Here is a 21,515-nt window from a genome sequence, read left to right as displayed (position 1 = left end):
CCAGTGTTATTCCTATTTGGCCATCTTGAATCTCCTCCCCCTTACTGACTTTAATGAGCATCTGTAGTGACTCCCCCATGCTCCTTATCATACATCCTTTCTGGATCTGATGGATGCTAGATTTGGGAGGGACACAAAAATGGCAAAAACATGTTATCTTCTCTGAATAGACCTTAATATAGGAAGATCACGAGATTGTGTCTTTTGCAGGAACATGGATGGAGCTGGAGGTCATTATCTTTAGCAAACTAACACAGGAACAGAAAACAAAATACCTTTCTCACTTATAAGTTGGAACTAAATGATGAGAACACATGTACACAAAGAGGGAACAGCAGACACTGGGGCCCACCAGAGAGTGGATGGTGGGAGGAGGGAGAGGATCAGGAAAAATAACTAATCAGTACTAGGCTTAATATTTGGGTGATGAAAATCTTTCCAAAAATCCCCCATGACAAAGTTTTACCAATATAACAAACCTGCAGATGTACCCCTAAGCTTAAAAAGAAAAATAAAGTATAGGAAAGAGAAAGATTATTATGATTTAAACAGATTGGCTGAATGTGATACAGTCAACAAATCAATACATCCATACTATGATACAATATGATAGTCAATAAAAGAAGCAGAAAGGGCTAGAGTCATTAGATGAGATAGAGATTCCTCCCAGATTTGATCATGAAGAAGGCATTCATGGGGGAGGTAGTATTTAATTTGGTGTTTTAGAATGGGTGGCTTTCAATGGGCTAGGAAATTGGGAAGGAATATTCAGGTGAAGAAAATGACCTAAAAAATGATAGGCAAATGGAAAAGTCATGCATCTAACACAATCCTTTTGCTCTTGGAGATTTCATATAGCTTCATTATCCTTTTTCATGAGTAAGTATTTATGGTAAGTAAAAGCAAAACAATAATGCAGTTAGTGGACTGGTAAATAAAAAGGAAACCTTGGGAGCGTGATACTGAGAGAACCACAATTCCCCATTCTAAGGGGAAATGGCATATCAGAAGAAAATACCATTAGATACTTATTGTGCAATAGCCATGGCAAATTCTAACTCCGAAATCCCATTGAAAGGCTTATTCATAGGCAATGTCCTCTGTGAGAATCCCTTATACCTTCTCTTTCTTATGTTGTGCTCAGAAAGAACACATTAATTTAAACTTTAGATGAGAATAAAATCTAATTTCAAAGGTGTGACTGCAGCCAACTTTCTATCTGTTTCCATCATCCCCTTGCCACAACAAAACTGGGTATACCTGAAAAATAAAATACAAATATTTTTGGTTAGTCAGGTTTATTTTTGCTTATGTGGGGTCTTGATTCATTCAGAATGGATTCCATCTTTATCAGCATCTATTTATCTAGAGTGTTTGAAAGCTCAGAGGAAGGATGATGCTTGTAGCCACTTACTCCTGATCGGCTATGTCAGAGACTTGTGGTTCCAGTGCAGTACCTTCTACTTAGTGAAAGTAAAGATGAGATTTGAAAGATGATGATTTTCTGGTTGCCTGGTGACCCTTCTTAATAGAGCAGAGTTTATGATTTATAATTTTTATAAAGGATCTTCCAGAGATTATATCATCATTTTAGCTTTAATTTGTGAGATTTGACTTCAGTATGGCTGCTCTTAGGCCAATGAACCCGGTTTTTAACTAATAATATAATTTAAACCAAATTGAGTGTTCACATACTTCAGAATTCTAAAAAGAATTACAATAGTCAACCTTAGGGTGAAAAATCATAGTGCTAAAGTGCCTCAGAGCAAGCTATTTGGTTGGTTTTAGGGGAAAAAATATGCCAAAAGAATTAATCTTTTGAGCTCTATCTACTGTGTAATTCACATTATTCTTTTACATTTTCCAGATGTCTCGAAGTCGGAGTCCTTCTCCAATAAGATGTGGATTGCCAAGTAAGTGGGATTAGTTCAAATGGATCAATTTTCTGCTTTTTAATACTCCTTCTAGTACTTAGCACTGAGCAGTAAAATGAATGTTTTGCTTCCTAGGGAGCATCTTTTTCTTGCTCCTCACACCTTTCATGTCTGGGCCTCTGGCTGATAGTACCTTGGCAGGACCCATGGGTCATGTAGAAGGAGCTTCCAACCAAGAGGCTTCATTGCCATAAACCTAGATTAACTGCCTCTTTCATTTAGGTGCTTCCAAAAGAAAATTGAAGAAAGTGACCATAATAATGAACTGTTTATTTTTCTCCCTAGGATTTTAAAACCACCAGACCTGCTCCTTTGCCCCAGTGTGTGGAAACAGCTGCCTTCTCCGGTGCCTCCATCTGCCTTCTGTGTCTGCCTCAGACCTCACTTAAGATAATGTCAAAAGACAATTCTGTGTATCGCTCCACACAGAGAGTTAAATGTTTTGGCTTGACACATGTGTAACTTTAGATATATTGCATTCTATTTTATTTTATAGATACTAATTCCATTAATTTCATAAAAATGATTGTATAGGCATTTAGGATCATATTCATTCGAAGCAAAGTCCATTACAAAGGGTCAGGATTTCCATCCCAAAACGCTAGGCTCTTTTATGGGAACTATGTAAACTGAAGTGGAAAGCGTTTACCATGCTGAGGCTAAAAGAAAAGATGAATCATTTTAGTTTGTAGATGGATCATTAAGTATAATTGTTGGTATCAGCTTTAGCTCAAAACAAGTATTAAATGTTTCAGTTTCCTTTTAAGGTTTGGAAGAGAGCCCTAATCTCAGGTTGGGGAGCTCATGTTAGTAGCAGTGACTTAAGGCTAAGTGTAGAAGATAATTTAAGATATATTTTCTTTATATATTAGCCCACTAATTATATTTATTAGTTGGCTTGTTTTTCTGTTCTGATTTTGAGAGTGCCCAATTTGGTTTAGTTGAGCAATGAATGTCAAAGCTTAGTTGAGAAAATTTCCTCGTTCCATAAATGTAGAACAGTGATTTGATTAGAAGCCAGCATTGAGATAAATGTTGATTACCTCATGCATATCTCCTGGGAATATTTCAAACTGTTTTAATGCGTGCGTTATATATAAAAGTTTCTTGGGACATGCTCTTCATCTGTTCTACCTAGTTATTTGCAAATTCAGACCTGTTGAACTCTATCTGATGAAAACTATTTAAACTCAAGGCCCAAACTAGGGGCAGCATTTACTGATATTAAATTGAGTATATATCCCTTGACTTCTTCACTGTCAAATACTTTTGAAACTTCACGTTCAAAATGAGAATAGAATGTTGCTTTCTTGCAATAAGTAATGTTCTTTCTGCCTTTTTTCACTTTTAAGCCAACCTTAAACACAAGCCTCACAAACATCTACTTTCTCCATATACCTTTGAGAGGGACATTGAATTGGCCTCAGCTCAGTTTTGCATAAGCTCAGTGCCAGAACCAGTACCTGATGCTTTTCAGGTGAAAACAAAACAAACAGCTTATCTAAAGCACCTTACCCCAGTGCTGGAGGTTTGTGGGGCCTCTTCAGTGCCTGCCCCTTGAGTCTAATGGTCACCACCTCATTCTGAAGTATGAGTTGAATTTTTTGCCCTCTTTGCATATTTACATAGTCATCACTTTGAAGCAATGCAGTGTGTTGGAAGGAGCACTATCTGCCTAGGTAACTACTAGTCATGACTTGGTCATCAGCTTGCTTTGTGGCATTGAGCAAGTTACTTCACTTCTCTGAGTCTTGGTTTTATCATAGGGTGAGGAGGTTGGATACTATTAGTGCCTCTCTTAACCCTACAGACTCAATGTTCCCTTTTATAACAAGTGTTTTATTCTGAATATGAAATGAAAATCAAAGTTAATATAATCATTTTTGTGCACATATAATTTTAAGCAATGAACATAGTACCCTAACTATAATATAAAGCAGAAAAAAGAAGGCAATTTTTAATAAAATAAAATTTATTTCAATAAAAAAGCTTGTGTATAACCACTCTGGAAGAAAAAATTAAGTCATTAGATGGCTGAACCTGAGTGTAGAGCCACCAGCTACAAATGAAGAAAAATTTGTGTATTGGCAACAGAAAATCATGGTGTTGTCATTGGATGTGACTTTCTGAAGTGGTGGGAAACTCTAGCTGACGTTTTAAACAAGAAAAACTTACAGTCTTGCCCTGATTTACACAGCGGTCGCATTTCTGGAAATTTCAAGTATATATTAAAACCATGAAACAGTTACTGTGTGTTATATGTTAAAAGGTCCTCACTAATATCTCACTAAGTAATGAGAATGCCTACATACCAGATTTTTTTTTCAGGAGCCAAGCACATATTCCGACTCGGAAAAAGGCACAGGTAGCTCACTTTATTTTCTTTCTACCCTGCCTGGCCACTTGCTGTTTCTTAAGTTTCTAATTTGAGCTGTAACTACACAAGGAAAGCTAAATAGTCTGGAAAATTTTTGGAAAGAATCCACAGAGCCAAAGGAGACTGACTGACCTATACTCATTTTATCTGGCGATGTACCTTACCCTTAGAAACTTCAAAAAATGAAAAGCTCTTATTTTGTAACCTGGGTAAATGTTAGTTTCTATTTTTGGCTTAACATCTAATAATAACATTTAAAAAGTGCTTTTGTAACTATTAGTTATTTGCAATAAAATGCTTTCCTTCCACAGTCCCAAGTTCAGTGATGTCCTTTACCCATCTATAATCTCTGTATTCATCCATTTTCACACTGCTATAAAGAACTACTTAGACTGAGTAATTTATAAAGAAAGAGGTTTTTTAATTGACTCATAATTCCACACGGCTGGAAAGCCTCAGGAAACTTACAGTCATGGCATAAGGTAAAGGAGAAGCAAGTGCCTTCTTCACAAGGTGGCGGGAGAGAGAGGCAATGAGGGAACTGCCAAGCACTTTTAAACCATCATATCTTGTGAGAACTCACTATCACGAGAACAGCATGGGGGAAACTGCCCCCATGGTCCAGTCACCTCCAACCAGGTCCCTCCCTCGACACATGGAGATTACAATTTGAGATGAGATTTGGATGGGGATACAGAACCAAACCATATCAATGTCTGTGGCCCAAACCAGGACCATAAATTCATTCAGAAATACTTACTGCACTCTGCTCTGAGGAAGACCATGGGATTGCTGCAATTCTATATTGTAGCCTTAATTGCTAGCTATATTTTATTCACAGCTCATTATCATGTTCAAGACACTTTCTCTGAGTAGTGTTTTACCATTTTTGTGGAGTTTTCACTTACATTATTTCACTTACCACAGCAATCTAGGTGTGTCAACTTTATATGTAAAGAACCTGTTCATCCAATACACTATTCAGTCTTGTTCCAAGTCTGACTTTTATTTCAGAATGATATTCTATCCTGTTCTTTTTGTTTCTTCATGACATACAGTATCGGTTTTTCTATTTATTGATTGTTCATTTATTCATTCATAGTCTTATTGAATACCTCCTCTGTGCTACCCATAATATACACTTCCAGGGATATAGTGGTGGACAAGGCTCTGGTTTTTATGGAGTTTTATGTCATGTCCAGTTGCATTCCTTGATGATTTTTGTGTCATAGAGAGCAGATATGATGGAAGAAATAAATAAAATAAAAGTATAGCAAAATTAAAAGAGAAAATGTTATACATCAGTTGAAGGATTTAAATACATGAATTTATGGAGCAAATACCTGTACATAAAAAACTTTGAAAGGTAATAGTAGTAGAAAAATAGTATGATGAAGTACAAAATAGAGGGTAATTCAATTATGTCAGCCACAGGTGAATTACTCCGTCCTTTAACAAAGATTTATTAAGCCTATAATCCTAGGATCATTAATAATAAAATGAGTGTAGGGAGAAGGACAGGCTCATAAGATCAATTCTTGCACCTCCCATGACCATAGCTGGGTGCTCCACCTGCTGTATTCCTAAGTAAATGCAATTTGCAGGTCATTCTAATTTCCTTTTAAGTACTCCACAAATCCTTCATGAGGTGAATTGCTGCCAATAGCATTCTATAACGTTTGGGTTGAGTGGAAGATTTCTTAGTAGTATTGCTTTGAATAATTTCATGCCTATAATTAAAGGCAAGGTGCTATGGAGCTTTTTAAGTAACTAATGTTACACACCGCATGAAGTCATTGAAACATGAGCCCAGGAGCCCCTATAGGTAAGTGACATTCAGTATATGCCACTTAAATACCAAAGCAGTGAAGTGCATTGGCCTTACTTAATACAGCATGGGCAGAGTCCTTAAAAATAAAGCAGGAGCTAATTTTCTTATTTCAAAATGAAATGCAATGGGTCAATTTTACTCTTAAAAAACTGCCTACTGGGTGTCAGCATGAACATCGTACTTTCCATAGTATTATTGACAACTGCCTATCAACACCAAGCAGCTATCTCTATTCTTTGCTGGGTAAGCAATAAATGAATGTAATAAATGGTTATGTTACAGGTTTATTTCAATGTAGTTTAAGCCATAATTTTGGAGATACAGTGGAAATAAGTGTATTAAAATGTGGGATAAAATATGTCTTACAAAACTATTTAGTAATTGTCATTTGATGAGTCAGACACTTCAACAATTGATTTCTGTGAATTGGACACTTCAGCAATTGATTTCTGGGGTTGGGATGCTGAGGATTGAGTGGGACATTTTCCTCCTACTTATTTCTGTTTTCTTAGGCCAGGGAACAGGTTTCAGAACCATGTCTTTAGAATAATAGACTTAGGATTGGCCCAGCTCCGTGGGTCACAAGTTTGAAGTTGGAATGGAAAAACGTTATTTGTTCATTCATCATTCATTCATTTAAGAAGCACTTGCTGGTGCTTTATTAAGTAGTGTTCCAAGTACGGCATTAGACTCTGAGGATAGGATGGTGAGAAAGACTTTCAGTTATGGAGAGAGTGCTCTCAGCACTCCTTGACAGTGTGTACCTATGGGATAGATCTGTGATCTTTATGAAAGATGGGGCAGTGGTTGTTAATGACATCTTGTTTGGGAGATAATAGTAAGTCCATGATGTTGATAGAGGGTTGAATCAATCTTTCCTGGCACTGTCATCTGGAAGGCCAGACTTAACAATGTGTGATAACTCATTCAGGCTTCAAACAGGAGGTTTCCCTGCTCAGTGTAACATACAGTGAGAATGGATCTGAGAAAATCCAGATGCTGCCTAAGTAAGGTGTTGAAAATGCCAAGCAGGGCCCAAAGGACCTTGCACGCACCCTTAGGAATAAGGCTTTAGAACCAGAGAAGACACTGAGGTTGGAGAATCTACTTTCCACAGAATTACTTTCAGGAGCCCTGCCTAGGAAGGCCTCCCCACTCCACACTTTATTAGCAAATTCCTGACATTTCACTTTTAGAATTTTACTCAGACTCAAGAAGTTGAAGGATGTTAGAATGCAAATGCACATAATTCAGAGCAGTAACCCCATAGCATGAATGAGGTTTTAGATTCTTCCTGAAAGTCATATGGGTAGAGGGAGCAATGCAGACTCACAGGGCCCTTAGTACATGATCAGGGTTGGCAGGTTGTGTAAGGAAAACTTTTTTTCTCTGAGTTGAATAGTCAAGGGCACGAAACCACGTTTTGTCTATTCCACTGTTGTGTTTGGCATGAATGCAGTCTTACTGGCCTGTGAGAGAGTTGTGGTTTTCTAAGGTAGCTTCACCTTAGAAATGGTTATCTTTGATCCAAGATCTATTTGTCTATACTATAGACTGTTGCTTATGACACCTCTTTGTTGCAAATCATTGACTTGCTCTGATGTGACTAACTTCTGTTTTTTCTTAGTTTGATTTGAAATTTCCTAACTGGAAAAAAAAAGTTTGGGGAGGAGGCAGGGAAAGAAAAATAAAAGAAAAACTCCCTAATTTTCTTTGATTGGAAAAATATATTTCTTCTAGATGTTCTAAGAATGATGGCATAACTTAATACTTTTTATTGATAATTTGGCAGAAAGCTTAGGATGTTCATAGGTTTCCCAAAATATCTTCTGAAAGGTACTAATAACTGGTACTTAATCCAGCATTTACCATGTACCTGACATTGTGCCAAAACTTTACATTATTAAACTCATTTCACACAGGGAGAAGTTGAGGCTTAAGGTTATTATTAAGTAATCTGCCCCAGGTCACATAGCTAGTAAATGTTGGAGTGAAGGTTCAAACCCAGGTTTTCTGATATTGAACCTACCCTCTTGTCAATAACTCTATAGGATGTCAGTATGATTTAGAGTGAAAATGAGTCCTATGGTCAGACAGGCCTGGAAAACACTGAGGTAAGAGTGAGTTTAACAGGTCTTCTCCTAATCCTCTACTGTGCATGGGAATCTTTTAAGAAGAAGAATGTAATATGCAGCATTCTCCAAACTGATTTCACCAAGGAACCCCTTTCTTCATGAAGCTCTTGTCACTGTACTGTGCCAGAATATCTGTTTTAGAAAACGCTTCCTTGGGACCTGTTTCCTTCAAATTAAAGATGTTGTTGACCATTTGGAGTTATGCTTTTATCACCAGATAAACAGAGTTTTCACCCAAAAAATTATCTACTAAGTAAAAGGTCAAAACCTTTTACAGAAATCTCTTTATATCTATGTTTTCCTTTCGTCTATTCTATCTTTCCCTTTCATCTATTTTCTACACTCTTCTATCAACTGTATCATAAAATAAAATTCACTTGAGCCCTAATATTTATGTCAGTGTTGTTTTTCCTGTGTTTCTATTTTTCCTTAAGTCTCTTACCGTGTTACACCTTTTCATCTTCACTTCTAGTTTTCCTCCCTGCCTCTCTTATCAATTCTTTCCTTCTCATGGTTTCAGTTTTCCTAGTTAACCTCCTTGATGCAAATCCATTTATACTTCTTAAATACAGGTACCCATAAGCCAGGCACAGAAAGACAAAAATATCACATGTTCTCACTCATGGGGGAGTTAGAAAAAGTTGATCTCATGGAGGTAGAAAGTAGAATGATAGTTACTAGTGGCTGGGATGGGTGCATGTCTTTTGTGGGGATTGTGGGGAGATAAAGAGAGGTGTGTTAATGGGTACAAACATACATGCAGATAGAAAGAATAAGTTCTAATGTTCAATAGCACATTAGGGTGACTATAGTTAATAACAACATATATTTCAAAATATCTAGAAGAGAGGGCTTGCGATGTTCCCAACCCAACAAAATGATAAATGCTGAAGGTGATGGATATCCTAAATACTGTGACTTGATTATTACACATTCTATGCATGTAACAAAATATGATATGTACCCCATAAATATGCAGAAATATTAGGCATCAAAAAATTTACGAAAAAATACAGGCACCTAATCTTAAATGGAATTATGAACCAATGAAGGTAACAAATACATATTATTCAAAATTAGGACACACTAAATAGCATTTCATATGAATATTCATTTATATTACAATTCATGAAAGTATTTTATGAACATTTCAAATTATCTTTCACATTTAAAAATATATGGATTATTAAAAAGTGACAAGTTTTAAGATGAATTACAGTTCCAATAAGTCTGAGCTTTGACTATACTTAGATCTTGAGCAACTTCAATGAAAATGTTGACTAGTATTTTCAAAGTTTGTTTGATGACGAAAATCACTTGACTTGCTTATTAGAGGTAAACTCTTGGATCCCACCTCAAGCTTCCTGGATCAAAATCTCCAGGGACATCTGTATTTTCAATATCAGTAATCAAGTTTGAAAAACACTGGTCTGGACCATCCTTAATACCCAACAAGGAGAATATTGCAAAAATAAATTATTGCATATATGATGGGGCAGCATCATATATGCAATAGATGGAAATTTCCAAATGGAAAACGATGTCTCCATTTAAAAGACTCTGAGAATATTAAGTTATTTGTTACAATCCAGAAATAGATAATTTACTGAAAATTCATGTGTATTTTTATCTGCATATATGCAAATTAAAAATGGCTAATTATGGGCTTTGCAATTAAATTTTCAATAAAAGGAGAAGGATGAGAAAGTATAGTAGTTCTTTCTTCCCTAGAGGTTAAAATTTGCTTATCTTGTGGTTTATATTTGGACAGCTTGTTTGTTGAACTGACAAAATATGTTTTCTTATTAAACTTATAAGTCATTTCCTTCCATCTTACAGGTCTGTGTTCACTGTGTGTAATTGAGATTTGTAGTCACAGACTTAGAATAATGAGTCCATATTGGTCATTGTTTGATTAGTCATGGTCATCTGCCAAATAGAGCTAGATGTCACCTGGATGATTCAGATTTGGGAACATCTTTATAATTATTCATGTGAGTCTCTAGAGAAAAATCTAAAATGGAGTGACACTGGCATTCAAATATTAGATCTCACAAGGTGGTTCAACTAAAATTTTCCCAAACACTGAATAGAAAAATTTGGCTCTTTCTGTTTACTTGGCAAAGTACCAAATGTTCCAAAGATAATACTGGAATTGAACTTGTTGTAATTTCCATTCATGAAAATTGAAGTATTTTTCTTCTTTTCAAGTCTGGGTATAATTTCTTATCATTACAGTATCTTAGTGTTGACAAGTAGGTTCTGAAAATCTCCAGGAAAGGGCCAAATGTAACTCCACTTGGAGTGTGCCAGCATTTCAAATACATGGGCTAATAGATCTAAGAGATGCCTTGGTGGCAATGACAGATTTTCCTCTTTGTGTTTTCCTTGTCTGAATTAAACTTTTCCTCATCAAATAGCCAAAAGTGATAATGTAAGACAAAAATGACACTGATTACTGGAAACAAAAGTTGTACGATTTCTTGGGATGAGCTCTCCCTCTGTAACCAAACTTGATCCACAATTGGAGGAAAATCTAGGGACATAAATCAGTTCCCATCATTGATCCTATTAGGGTCTCTCTAGTTCACCTAGGCCTGGCATTTCCCTGGGAAATGTATGGAGTTAGCCACGAGATGGCAATGTTGCTTAGGAAATGAGAGGATACCAGCAGTTAGTAATAAGATTCAAATTGGGAAATAAACAGCAAGTCCTCAGATAAAATTTATAACTTAATTACTGGTCTTACTGCTCTCCATGAATTTGGATAATAAATTGATGGAAGGTGGCCCGGGATAAAATAAAAAGTGTGATAGAAAATGTGGAGTGTTAAATAACTATATATGTAATAAAGGATTTATGCATTTGATCCCATTAAGGCTCAGGAAGCAACTTTTCTGCTAGAACAATTTTTTTTTTGCTACTTAAAAAAAATCCCCTTATGCAACCCAATGCCATCATCTTGTCAACTTAGAGTTCTTATTGCAGTTTGTTAACGAATGTTTTGGATGTAGGTCTTTGCTCTAAAACATGGAAAAAAGGAGAAAATAATGGTTTCTTTCATTAGCCTCTATGATTTCCAAGATTTTCAAATGATTAATATTTTGCCTGGCCCAAACTCAGTTTCAGAAACTCTTAGGGTTATTTCAAGTAAGTATTTTAGTTTGCCCCTAAAAGATTAAACAATATTGCTAAGCAACTCTCAAAGAAATTGTAGGAACCCCCCAGAGTGAAATTCCTAGGGTACTTGAAAGAGGCACAATTCTGTATGAAGGCAAAAAAATTATAGCGTTAACAATAATGATTTTTTAAAAATCTCTGCAGAAAGAAATATTTCAACTCTATGTGGGTTTTATTGAAAGTAGTGAGCTGGCCTATTCAACATAGTGTTGGAAGTTCTGGCTAGGGCAATCAGGCAAGAGAAAGAAATCAAGGGGATTCAGTTAGGAAAAGAAGAAGTCAAATTGTCCCTGTTTGCAGACGACATGATTGTATATTTAGAAAACCCCATTGTCTCAGCCCAAAATCTCCTTAAGCTGATCAGCAACTTCAGCAAAGTCTCAGGATACAAAATTAATGTGCAAAAATCACAAGCATTCTTATATACCAGTGACAGTCAAACAGAGAGCCAAATCAGGAATGAACTTCCATTCACAATTGCTTCAAAGAGAATAAAATACCTAGGAATCCAACTTACAAGGGATGTAAAGGACCTCTTCAAGGAGAACTACAAACCACTGCTCAGTGAAATCAAAGAGGACACAAACAAATGGAAGAACATACCATGCTCATGGATAGGAAGAATCAATATCGTGAAAATGGCCATACTGCCCAAGGTAATTTATAGATTCAATGCCATCCCCATCAAGCTACCAATGAGCTTCTTCACAGAATTGGAAAAAACTGCTTTCAAGTTCATATGGAACCAAAAAAGAGCCCGCATCTCCAAGACAATCCTAAGTCAAAAGAACAAAGCTGGAGGCATCACGCTACCTGACTTCAAACTATACTACAAGGCTACAGTAACCAAAACAGCATGGTACTGGTACCAAAACAGAGATATAGACCAATGGAACAGAACAGAGTCCTCAGAAATAATACCACACATCTACAGCCATCTGATCTTTGACAAACCTGAGAGAAACAAGAAATGGGGAAAGGATTCCCTATTTAATAAATGGTGCTGGGAAAACTGGCTAGCCATAAGTAGAAAGCTGAAACTGGATCCTTTCCTTACTCCTTATACGAAAATTAATTCAAGATGGATTAGAGACTTAAATGTTAGACCTAATACCATAAAAATCCTAGAGGAAAACCTAGGTAGTACCATTCAGGACATAGGCATGGGCAAAGACTTCATGTCTAAAACACCAAAAGCAACAGCAGCAAAAGCCAAAATTGACAAATGGGATCTCATCAAACTAAAGAGCTTCTGCACAGCAAAAGAAACTACCATCAGAGTGAGCAGGCAACCTACAGAATGGGAGAAAATTTTTGCAATCTACTCATCTGACAAAGGGCTAATATCCAGAACCTACAAAGAACTCAAACAAATTTACAAGAAAAAAACAAACAACCCCATCCAAAAGTGGGCAAAGGATATGAACAGACATTTCTCAAAAGAAGACATTCATACAGCCAACAGACACATGAAAAAATGCTCATCATCACTGGACATCAGAGAAATGCAAATCAAAACCACAATGAGATACCATCTCACACCAGTTAGAATGGCGATCATTAAAAAGTCAGGAAACAACAGGTGCTGGAGAGGATGTGGAGAAATAGGAACACTTTTACACTGTTGGTGGGAGTGTAAACTAGTTCAACCATTATGGAAAACAGTATGGCGATTCCTCAAGGATCTAGAACTAGATGTACCATATGACCCAGCCATCCCATTACTGGGTATATACCCAAAGGATTATAAATTATGCTGCTATAAGGACACATGCACACGTATGTTTATTGCAGCACTATTCACAATAGCAAAGACTTGGAATCAACCCAAATGTCCATCAGTGACAGATTGGATTAAGAAAATGTGGCACATATACACCATGGAATACTATGCAGCCATAAAAAAGGATGAGTTTGTGTCCTTTGTAGGGACATGGATGCAGCTGGAAACCATCATTCGTAGCAAACTATCACAAGAACAGAAAACCAAACACCGCATGTTCTCACTCGTAGGTGGGAACTGAACAATGAGATCACGTGGACTCGGGAAGGGGAACATCACACACCGGGGCCTATCATGGGGAGGGGGGAGGGGGGAGGGATTGCATTGGGAGTTATACCTGATGTAAATGACGAGTTGATGGGTGCAGCACACCAACATGGCACAAGTATATATATGTAGCAAACCTGCACGTTGTGCACATGTACCCTACAACTTGAAGTTTAATAATAATAAATAAATTAAAAAAAAAGAAAAAGAAAGTAGTGAGCTGGGTATCTACATTATTATTTCTCTAGCTATGCTTTGAGGGCAGCAGATTGTGGATACTCTATGCAAAGTTCAGGGCTTCAGCTAATGAAGTCTGCAAGGTATGACTGAGTCAAAGGCACTGCGTTTTCACTGGGCTGGTTTCCTTCAGGCTTAGACCAACAGACCTTCCAGGACTGGCTTAAGGAGTGTGGGATTCAGTCCATTCTACACAAACACACAGAAGTGCGTGTGCACACACACACACACACACACACACACACAGACACACACACACATTACCATAGATACTGACAAGCTGATAAAGGCCCAAGATGTGGCTGTTGGCAGTTTTACTTTAAATATGTAAAATATTCCAGTTAGAAAGCCTGATTTTTTTTTGAGAGGGAGGGTTCAAAGAGAGAAGCTACTCACACCATGAGTCTTAAAAGAAAAAAATCACTTATGCCTTGTGAAGTAAAATATCTTCCCCTTCTTAGAGTAGTGTCTGAGTTGAGTTGATGCCAACTCTAAAATAACCCTCAGGTCAGAAACTTCAGAAGGAGGACCCTGGAGATCTTATTGCTGTAGAGGGATGTAGGGCCAGTAGGGAGACTTGTGTCAGGAATAAAAGGGTATAGAAAGAAGACTAGAAATGACTCCCTGAGGTTGACCCCTGTTAAGGTGTCATCTTGCAGATATAGGGTGTCGATCTGTGTTCCTTACCTTCTCTCCCTTCTCCTTTCCTCTCTAATTGGATTTTTCCCTAACAGGGAAAAATCTCTCACTGCAACCAGACTTTCCTACCACAGGTGGGCATTCTCTTTGGGAACTGGAAGGAAGCAGAGAGTGATTTGACTGGGCAAGAAAGAAGGCTGTAGATGAGTCAGTGTGAGGGGCATATTTGAAGTGGAGAGAGAGAGGGGAGAGAGAAAGAGACTGGAGTAAATACAGGTCGTTTAGAAGGGTGGCAGATAACTGGGTTATCCCATCCTTGTTCTCCAGAATTGCTGAGCCCTGCATAGCTCTGTTACTCAGGGAGAACCAACTCCTGACCTGCTGAGCTGCATGGTCAGGCTGTTTGTTCTGTGGAGCTAGTGCCCAAGCCTTGGATTCAGGACATTGGGGTGAGAACTTCTGCTCTGCCCATGGCTTCCTTTGTGAACTTATGCCAGTCACTTAACTTCCCGGAGGCTCACTTTCTTGATGGACAAAATGGAACATATGTGGGAACCGAATTTGAAACAATGCAGAAGACGTGTTAAATAAGCAGGCTGAGAACCCAGTTCTCTATAGAACATCAAAGAAGCAGCTATAAAGTGACAAGTTGTTTTTTGTTGAGCATTTCACTGCTCTGTGTACCTACCCTTCACAAACCCAATCCCTTTCTCCCTTGCAGCCACTCTCATTTCTTCGAGTTCCCTGGGCCTCCAGCCTTCAGTTCCTGGGCATGGGCCATCATGGGCATTTCCAAGAATCCTGAGACTTCACCTGGGAGAAGCTGCCAGTTAAGGCAGGACACTATGTTAGCCAAGGGAAAACATGAAAAGTGTACAGGTTACCAGGGCAGACCTGGTTCTCATACCAGCTGTGGTGAAATCACATCGTTGCTGTCTCTTTTGAAAGTGTTAACATTTTTTAAAAGGGCTAGTTAAGAGCTATGCATAAGAGAAAGAACTAAAATTATTTTAACAGGAAGGGGAGCAGATAGCTCTAAAAGACAGAGTACAGTGCTGTAATACTCTTTCTACTTTGAAATATTTCACATGATTAGAAGAGACAAGCAAAAGTATATGAAGTAAGTACCTCTAAAGCTTTTTTTCTCCTACAACATAAAGAATTCGTGACCATTTAGGACAAAAATCCATGCACCAATTCCTTCTGTAATGAGACCTCTCTGCAAAGGCTCTCTCCTTCCTGTATCTGTAGAAGTAACCAGAATAATTTCTGGTCTGGTCTGGCCTGGAGTTCTGATGACAGGAAGAGAAGCTCCATTTCCTCTTTGTATGGCTAGTTCTTGCAGCAAATGAAAGTGTTTCCTAGGAGAAGTGTTTTGTCTGGTCCTAACGGAATTCAAAAGCTTAAAGGCATTATCCTTCCCACTCTGCAGATGCAAAAGCTTAACAAAATTAGAATGGTCACAGCTTCACCCTTCTTTTGCTATTAAAACATATTACAGCAAAGAGTCCCATACTAATTATGTTTGGGGAGACTTGAGAAAAAAATTGTCTCAGTCATGTGCTATTTTATTACTTAGTTTGCCAAATCCCTTGCCTGAATGGACTCACTTTTAATAATTAAAATCTCAATTAACTCAAATATATAAGCACAGGCAGTGTGCAAGCTCAGATTTCATTTGGAGCCCAAACTGAAGGAACAGCAGACAGTTTATGGGCTCTGCCTTTTTTTCAGCATGAACCTGTAGGGGCTTGTTACCCAGCCTCCGTCTCTCTGCTTGCCATATGCTTTCCTCACAGTGACTTTAATAGCCTGATGTGAAATAAGATCCGAAGGCCCCCAGAAGTCATCCTAATGAAACTGGAGCTGCTGGAGCATACAGCCCAGGAGAAGCTGATTTAGAAACATTTCAATTCTAGATTTCCAGGCCATCTTAAAGGGAACACAGCTCAAATTTTTAGACCCTAAAAAGATGCATAAGATCTTCAGGCTTCTTGTGAACTGGAACCTGGCTACATAACCATTTCAGGAAGTCAGAAGACGTTTTGGAGGATCATAAGTTTGGGTTTGCAATCAATAGGTTGCAATGGGGTTTATGCATGCTTTTCCAGTAAATAGGTTTGCTCTGGAAAATGGTTTATGGAGACTCATCAATGTAGATATTATTCTGATTAAAATATGTAGTGAAATAGTCTTTAGTGTCAAGAGCTTGGGATTGAAATTTCCACCAGGTCAAGATGACAAAATGTCTCGTATTTGGAAGACATGCTTTTAAAAGTAAATAGCTCAGTGCAAGTTAAGAATTTGTGTTATTCATACCTCATCTAGAAACCTCAGATGGATTCTATTTTTTTTTAATACCACTACGTTACAAATCTTGAATTGCAAACTTCTCTAAATTGCAGAGGCTGCTGGGAAAATACATACACTGTGGCCTGCACATTCATTCTGTCTGGACACAAGTTCCCTCCAATAGCGTCAAATACCTGTGGTTTGCATTCATCTGGGGGTAGGGTGAATGGAACCAGCTGGGAGGTTTTTGTAGGAAATTCTGGATTAAACACAATGGTTGTGGAACTCAGATCTCATCTGGAGTTCCCTGGACCTTTATGGCCCAAGCCCCCAGATAAGGACCAGGAAATTTCAATGCCCAGTCAAAATTCTGAAATTCACTGTCACCTCTGGCTCTGAGTTCCTGTGTCCTCTGAAGTTTTGTTTTATACTTTGCATCTTAAAGTTGTTTCAATTTTTCTTCCCCATATTACCCCAAACTTGAGGTCTTCTTCTTGATTTTTCTCCTCCAAACAATTGTTAAGTACACAGCTGTAGACTGTAGCAGGACTTTTACCAAAGTTGTTCATGTTACTAGGAGGGGGCTTCATATCACCATACTGCATGGGAATCAGCATAAAATTACATATTAAATACAACTGACCCTTGTGGATTTGAACTGCATGAGTTCACTTATATATGGATATTCTTCCACTTTTGCCACTCCTTAGACAGCAAGACCAACCTCCTCTTCCTCCTCCTTAGCCTACTCAACGTGAAGATGAGGAGGATAAAGAAGATATTTAGATGATCCACTTCCACTTAATGAATAGTAAATGTACTTTCTCTTCCTTAATATTTTCTTAATAATATTTTATTTTCTCTAGCTTACTTTATTGTAAAAACAAGCATGTAGTACATACAACATACAAATTATGTGTTAATTGTCTGTTCATGTCATTGGTAAGGCTTCCAATCAACGGTAGGCTTTTAGCAGTTAAGTTTTTGGGGAGTTAAAAGTTATACATGGATTTTCAACTGTGCAGGAGGTGAACATCCCTAATTCTCTTGTTGTTCGAGTTAACTGTAGTCTCATTCTTAAATGTTGTTTTAAGACATCCAGCACCACCATGATGTCTCACCAGCTCTGCCACCATGGGCTCTGCATAATGCCCATGCTTTCTGCCACTTTGCTAGTTCTTCTTCCAATTTTAATTTGTCTTCTTCATTTCATTGTTCCTTAATTTCCACTTATCTCCCAGATTGCTTCCAGGGTTCTATATTTCTCTAACTCAGTTCTCTCCAATCCTTATTCCCAACTTAGATCCAGGGCCACCTTTTCATGTCCAGATTTCATATGGTGTTTGTTTGGTTGAATAAAAGTGTCATTCCTTTCACTGGACCATCGTCCTGACACGGTAGGGGAGGTATTTTTCAAAGCATTTCTTCCTTCAGGTGTACCTAAGAGGTCACAGTTGAAAGCCATTCCTCAAAACAACGGGAATGAAGTCAATTAGCGTTTTCAGGTTCAAAATCAACAGCAACTAGAAGCTGATGGGTCACTTTCTTAGGAAGCCAACAAAGGTACAAGGGACCTGATCACTGAATACCAGCAATGGCAGAAGAAGTGATAAAGTGATGGAGTTCTTGAATGTTGTAGTATGTTCTCAAACAAAGCTAAGAAAATTGCTCCCCAGAAGGTTTTAAAATGAACAAACTTTTTTTTTTTCCCCCAAGATGGAGTCTCGCTGTTTTGCCCAGGCTGGAGTGCAGGGGTGCAATCTCAGCTCACTGCAACCTCCGCCTCCTGGGTTCAAGCAATTCTCCTGTCTCAGCCTCTCGAGTAGCCAAGATTACAGGTGTCCACCACCATGTCCAGCTAATTTTTGTATTTTTAGTAGAGACAGAGTTTCACCATATTGGTCAGGTTGGTCTGGAACTCCTGACCTCAGGTGATCCACCTGCCTCGGCCTCCCAAAGTGCTGGGATTACAGGCATGAGCCACCATGCCTGACCAAAAAGTATAGACTTTTGTCTGCAGGGAATGAGTTAGGGACAGATAGATGGGTCACTCTGAAGAGAACTTCTCAGAGAACAGGGACTGGCAATGCTGGCCCCTTGGCCTCATCATTAGATCAGAGTCAAGGTGTACTGGTTGTCTTGATGATGCTCAAAGTAGAGAGGCCTTTATGAACCCAAAGCACTTTGGGAGGAATTTTCAAGCTGAAAAGCATCAACCCAGGGAACTGCCTAGTTTAAGGTTCTCCACACTCCAGGTCAGGACTTCACATATATATGCTCAGCACAGTTCTGAGGCAGCAAGATATTTTAGTCACCATTGTATTTTAAGACCTAACTGAGTTGTTTCATATTTACTGCTGAACTCCACATTTTCCCTGCAAGACTGCTAGCCAGGGCTAGGGGCATCTCTGGGAGGGACTACAGTAAAGTCTCAAATACTTCTGGGGCCAGGGAGATAATGTAAATAAGGAAACAGGACCAGGTTCTATACAACAAGGAGTAGTGTGGACTCTGGATAAGTGAAATTTCATGCCCTAATGGAACAACTACTACCTCACTTTAGCCAATCATTGCTGTTATGGATTGAATGTTTGTGTCCCCCGCAAAATTCCTAGGTTAAAACCATACCCCCAATATGATGGTATTTGGAAGTAGGGCCTTTGGAAGTTAATTAGGTTTAGATGAGTTCATGAGGGTGGGACCCCATGATGGGACTGGTATCATAATTAGAAGAGGAGGAGAGACCAGAGCTCCCTCTCTCTGCCACATGAGGACACAGAGAGACGGCAACAGCTGTTGCCAGCCAGGAAGAGAGTCCTTACCAGAAACTGAATCTGCCAGCACCTGGATCTTGGACTTCCCAGCCTCCAGAACTGTGAGAAATAAATGTCTGTTGTTTAATGCATCTCTAATATTTCGTGATATCAGCCCAAGCCGACTAAGACAATTGCCCTGTGGGAATGCAGGCCTACAATTGCCACACTCTACAATCTTTAAAGGAAGTCTGAAATGTTCTGATATTTACATTAGGTGAGCCAAATGTAACAAAGTTGTAGGCTGAATGTGGCCTCTGCATCACCACTTTGCAATTTTCCCATGGTAGTTAAGAGTTTAGGCTCTAAAATAAGATAGGCCTGAGTTTTGCAAACCCCAGCATTTACTAACTGTGTGTCCTTCGGCCAATTAACTTATCGTCTCTGAGCTCAGTTCTCTCATCTACATAATGAGCATAATAGCAGCATCCTACTGGGTTAAAGGAGATAATTTAGGAAACGTAGCACAGTGCTAGACACATAGAACGTGATAAAATGAGCCAATCTGCAAAAGCTATGTACCACGTGATTCCAACTATATAAAGTTCTGGAAAAGGCAAAGCTGTGGAGGTACTGAAAAGGTCAGTGGTTGTCATGGGTCATGGGGAGAGGAGAGAAGGATGAATAGATAGAGCACCAGGGATTTTTTTAGGGTAGTGATACTATTCTTATGATTCTATAACAGTGAATACACGTCATTAAACATTTGTCAAAACCAATAGAATATACAACATGGTGAATCCTATTGTAACTATGGACTTCATTTAATAATAATGTTTCAATATTAGCTCATCACTTGTAATAAATGTACCACACTAACGTGACATATTAATAAAAGGAGAAACTGGCCGGGCGCAGTGGCTCATGCCTGTAATCCCAGCACTTTGGGAGGCTGAGACGGGCGGATCATGAGGTCAGGAGATCGAGACCATCCTGGCTAACACGGTGAAACCCCATCTCTACTAAAAAATACAAAAAAAATTAGCCGGGCGTGGTGGCGGGCACCTGTAGTCCCAGCTACTCAGGAGGCTGAGGCAGGAGAATGGTGTGAACCCGAGAGGTGGAGTTTGCAGTGACCCGAGATCGCGCCACTGCACTTCTGCCTGGGCAACAGAGGGAGACTCCATCTCAAAAAAAAAATAAAAAATAAAAAATAAAAGGAGAAACTTAAGAGAGAGGGAGTATATGGGGAAATGTGAAAATGAATGATAGTTATTGATGATGAAGATGGTTATGATTATTATGTTTGTACTAGTTAGTTATTGCTGCATATCAAGGCACCCTAAACTTTAGTGGTTTAAGACAATAAATATTATCACTCACAAGTCAATGGGGCCAGTCAACTGGGTATTCTGATAATTTTAGCTAGGTTTGGCTGATCTCAGCTGGACTGCACATGTGTTGGCAGTCAGGTGCAGATCAACAAGCCCATCTTGATAGACTTTGTCACGTGGGGTTCTTGTGCCATGTACCATATGGACTGCATGTACCAGCTCAGGCCTTAGTGGTACAATGGGGCTGACTGACCCTGGAACCCTTGTTCTGTCATTCTCCAGCAGCTAGCCTGGGTTGTTCACAAGGGTCAAAGAAAGGGCAAGTGTGCAAGGCCTACTACACTGTTGTGTCTTCCATATTCTGTTGGCCAAACAAGTTACAAGCCCAGCGCAGGTCCAAGGACTGAGAAGACAGACCATGCCTCTTGATGATAGGAGCTGTAACACTGCACTACAAAGGGCTTGGATGCAAGGAGGGGAATAATTGCTGCCATTTTCCCTCAGACAATCTACCAAACTGATAGTAATGAAAGTTTTCTTCTTACCCATCCCTGTGATGGGCCTGTGGGCTCTTTTTCCAGAGCATAATCACTGGAACCTTTTCTTTTATCTAGTTAGAGGTTTGTATTAGAGAATTGAATTTGGCCAGAGCATAGGATTTTAATACAGCAAGACCAAGAGCATTAAAAAATATGATTTAAAGGGTTGACATACAAATCTGTCCTGGAAAAACTTGGGCCTTAAAATATGGGG

General features: G+C 38.7%; 1 protein-coding gene across 2 annotated transcripts in view; it reads left to right on the top strand.

The window, feature by feature from the left end:
- The window catches only part of SPATA18 (spermatogenesis associated 18), a 53,921-nt gene extending 50,867 nt beyond the window's left edge, over positions 1-3,054 (top strand). Inside the window, exons 12-13 of one of the 2 annotated variants that reach the window (XM_007998727.3) lie at positions 1,868-1,913; positions 2,220-3,054. In XM_007998727.3, the coding sequence (XP_007996918.3) occupies positions 1,868-1,913; positions 2,220-2,227 (54 nt within the window). In that variant the 3' untranslated portion in view covers positions 2,228-3,054. Of the gene's footprint in view, positions 1-1,867; positions 1,914-2,219 lie in introns of those variants that run through there. The other variant, XR_012093349.1, reaches the window with a different exon arrangement.
- The last annotated feature ends 18,461 nt before the right edge of the window (positions 3,055-21,515 follow it).

Source organism: Chlorocebus sabaeus, chromosome 7 (assembly GCF_047675955.1).
Source record: "Chlorocebus sabaeus isolate Y175 chromosome 7, mChlSab1.0.hap1, whole genome shotgun sequence".
Classification (NCBI taxonomy): domain Eukaryota; kingdom Metazoa; phylum Chordata; class Mammalia; order Primates; family Cercopithecidae; genus Chlorocebus; species Chlorocebus sabaeus.
Note: the sequence above shows the minus strand (reverse complement) of the source record. Positions and strands in the feature narration are given on the sequence as shown.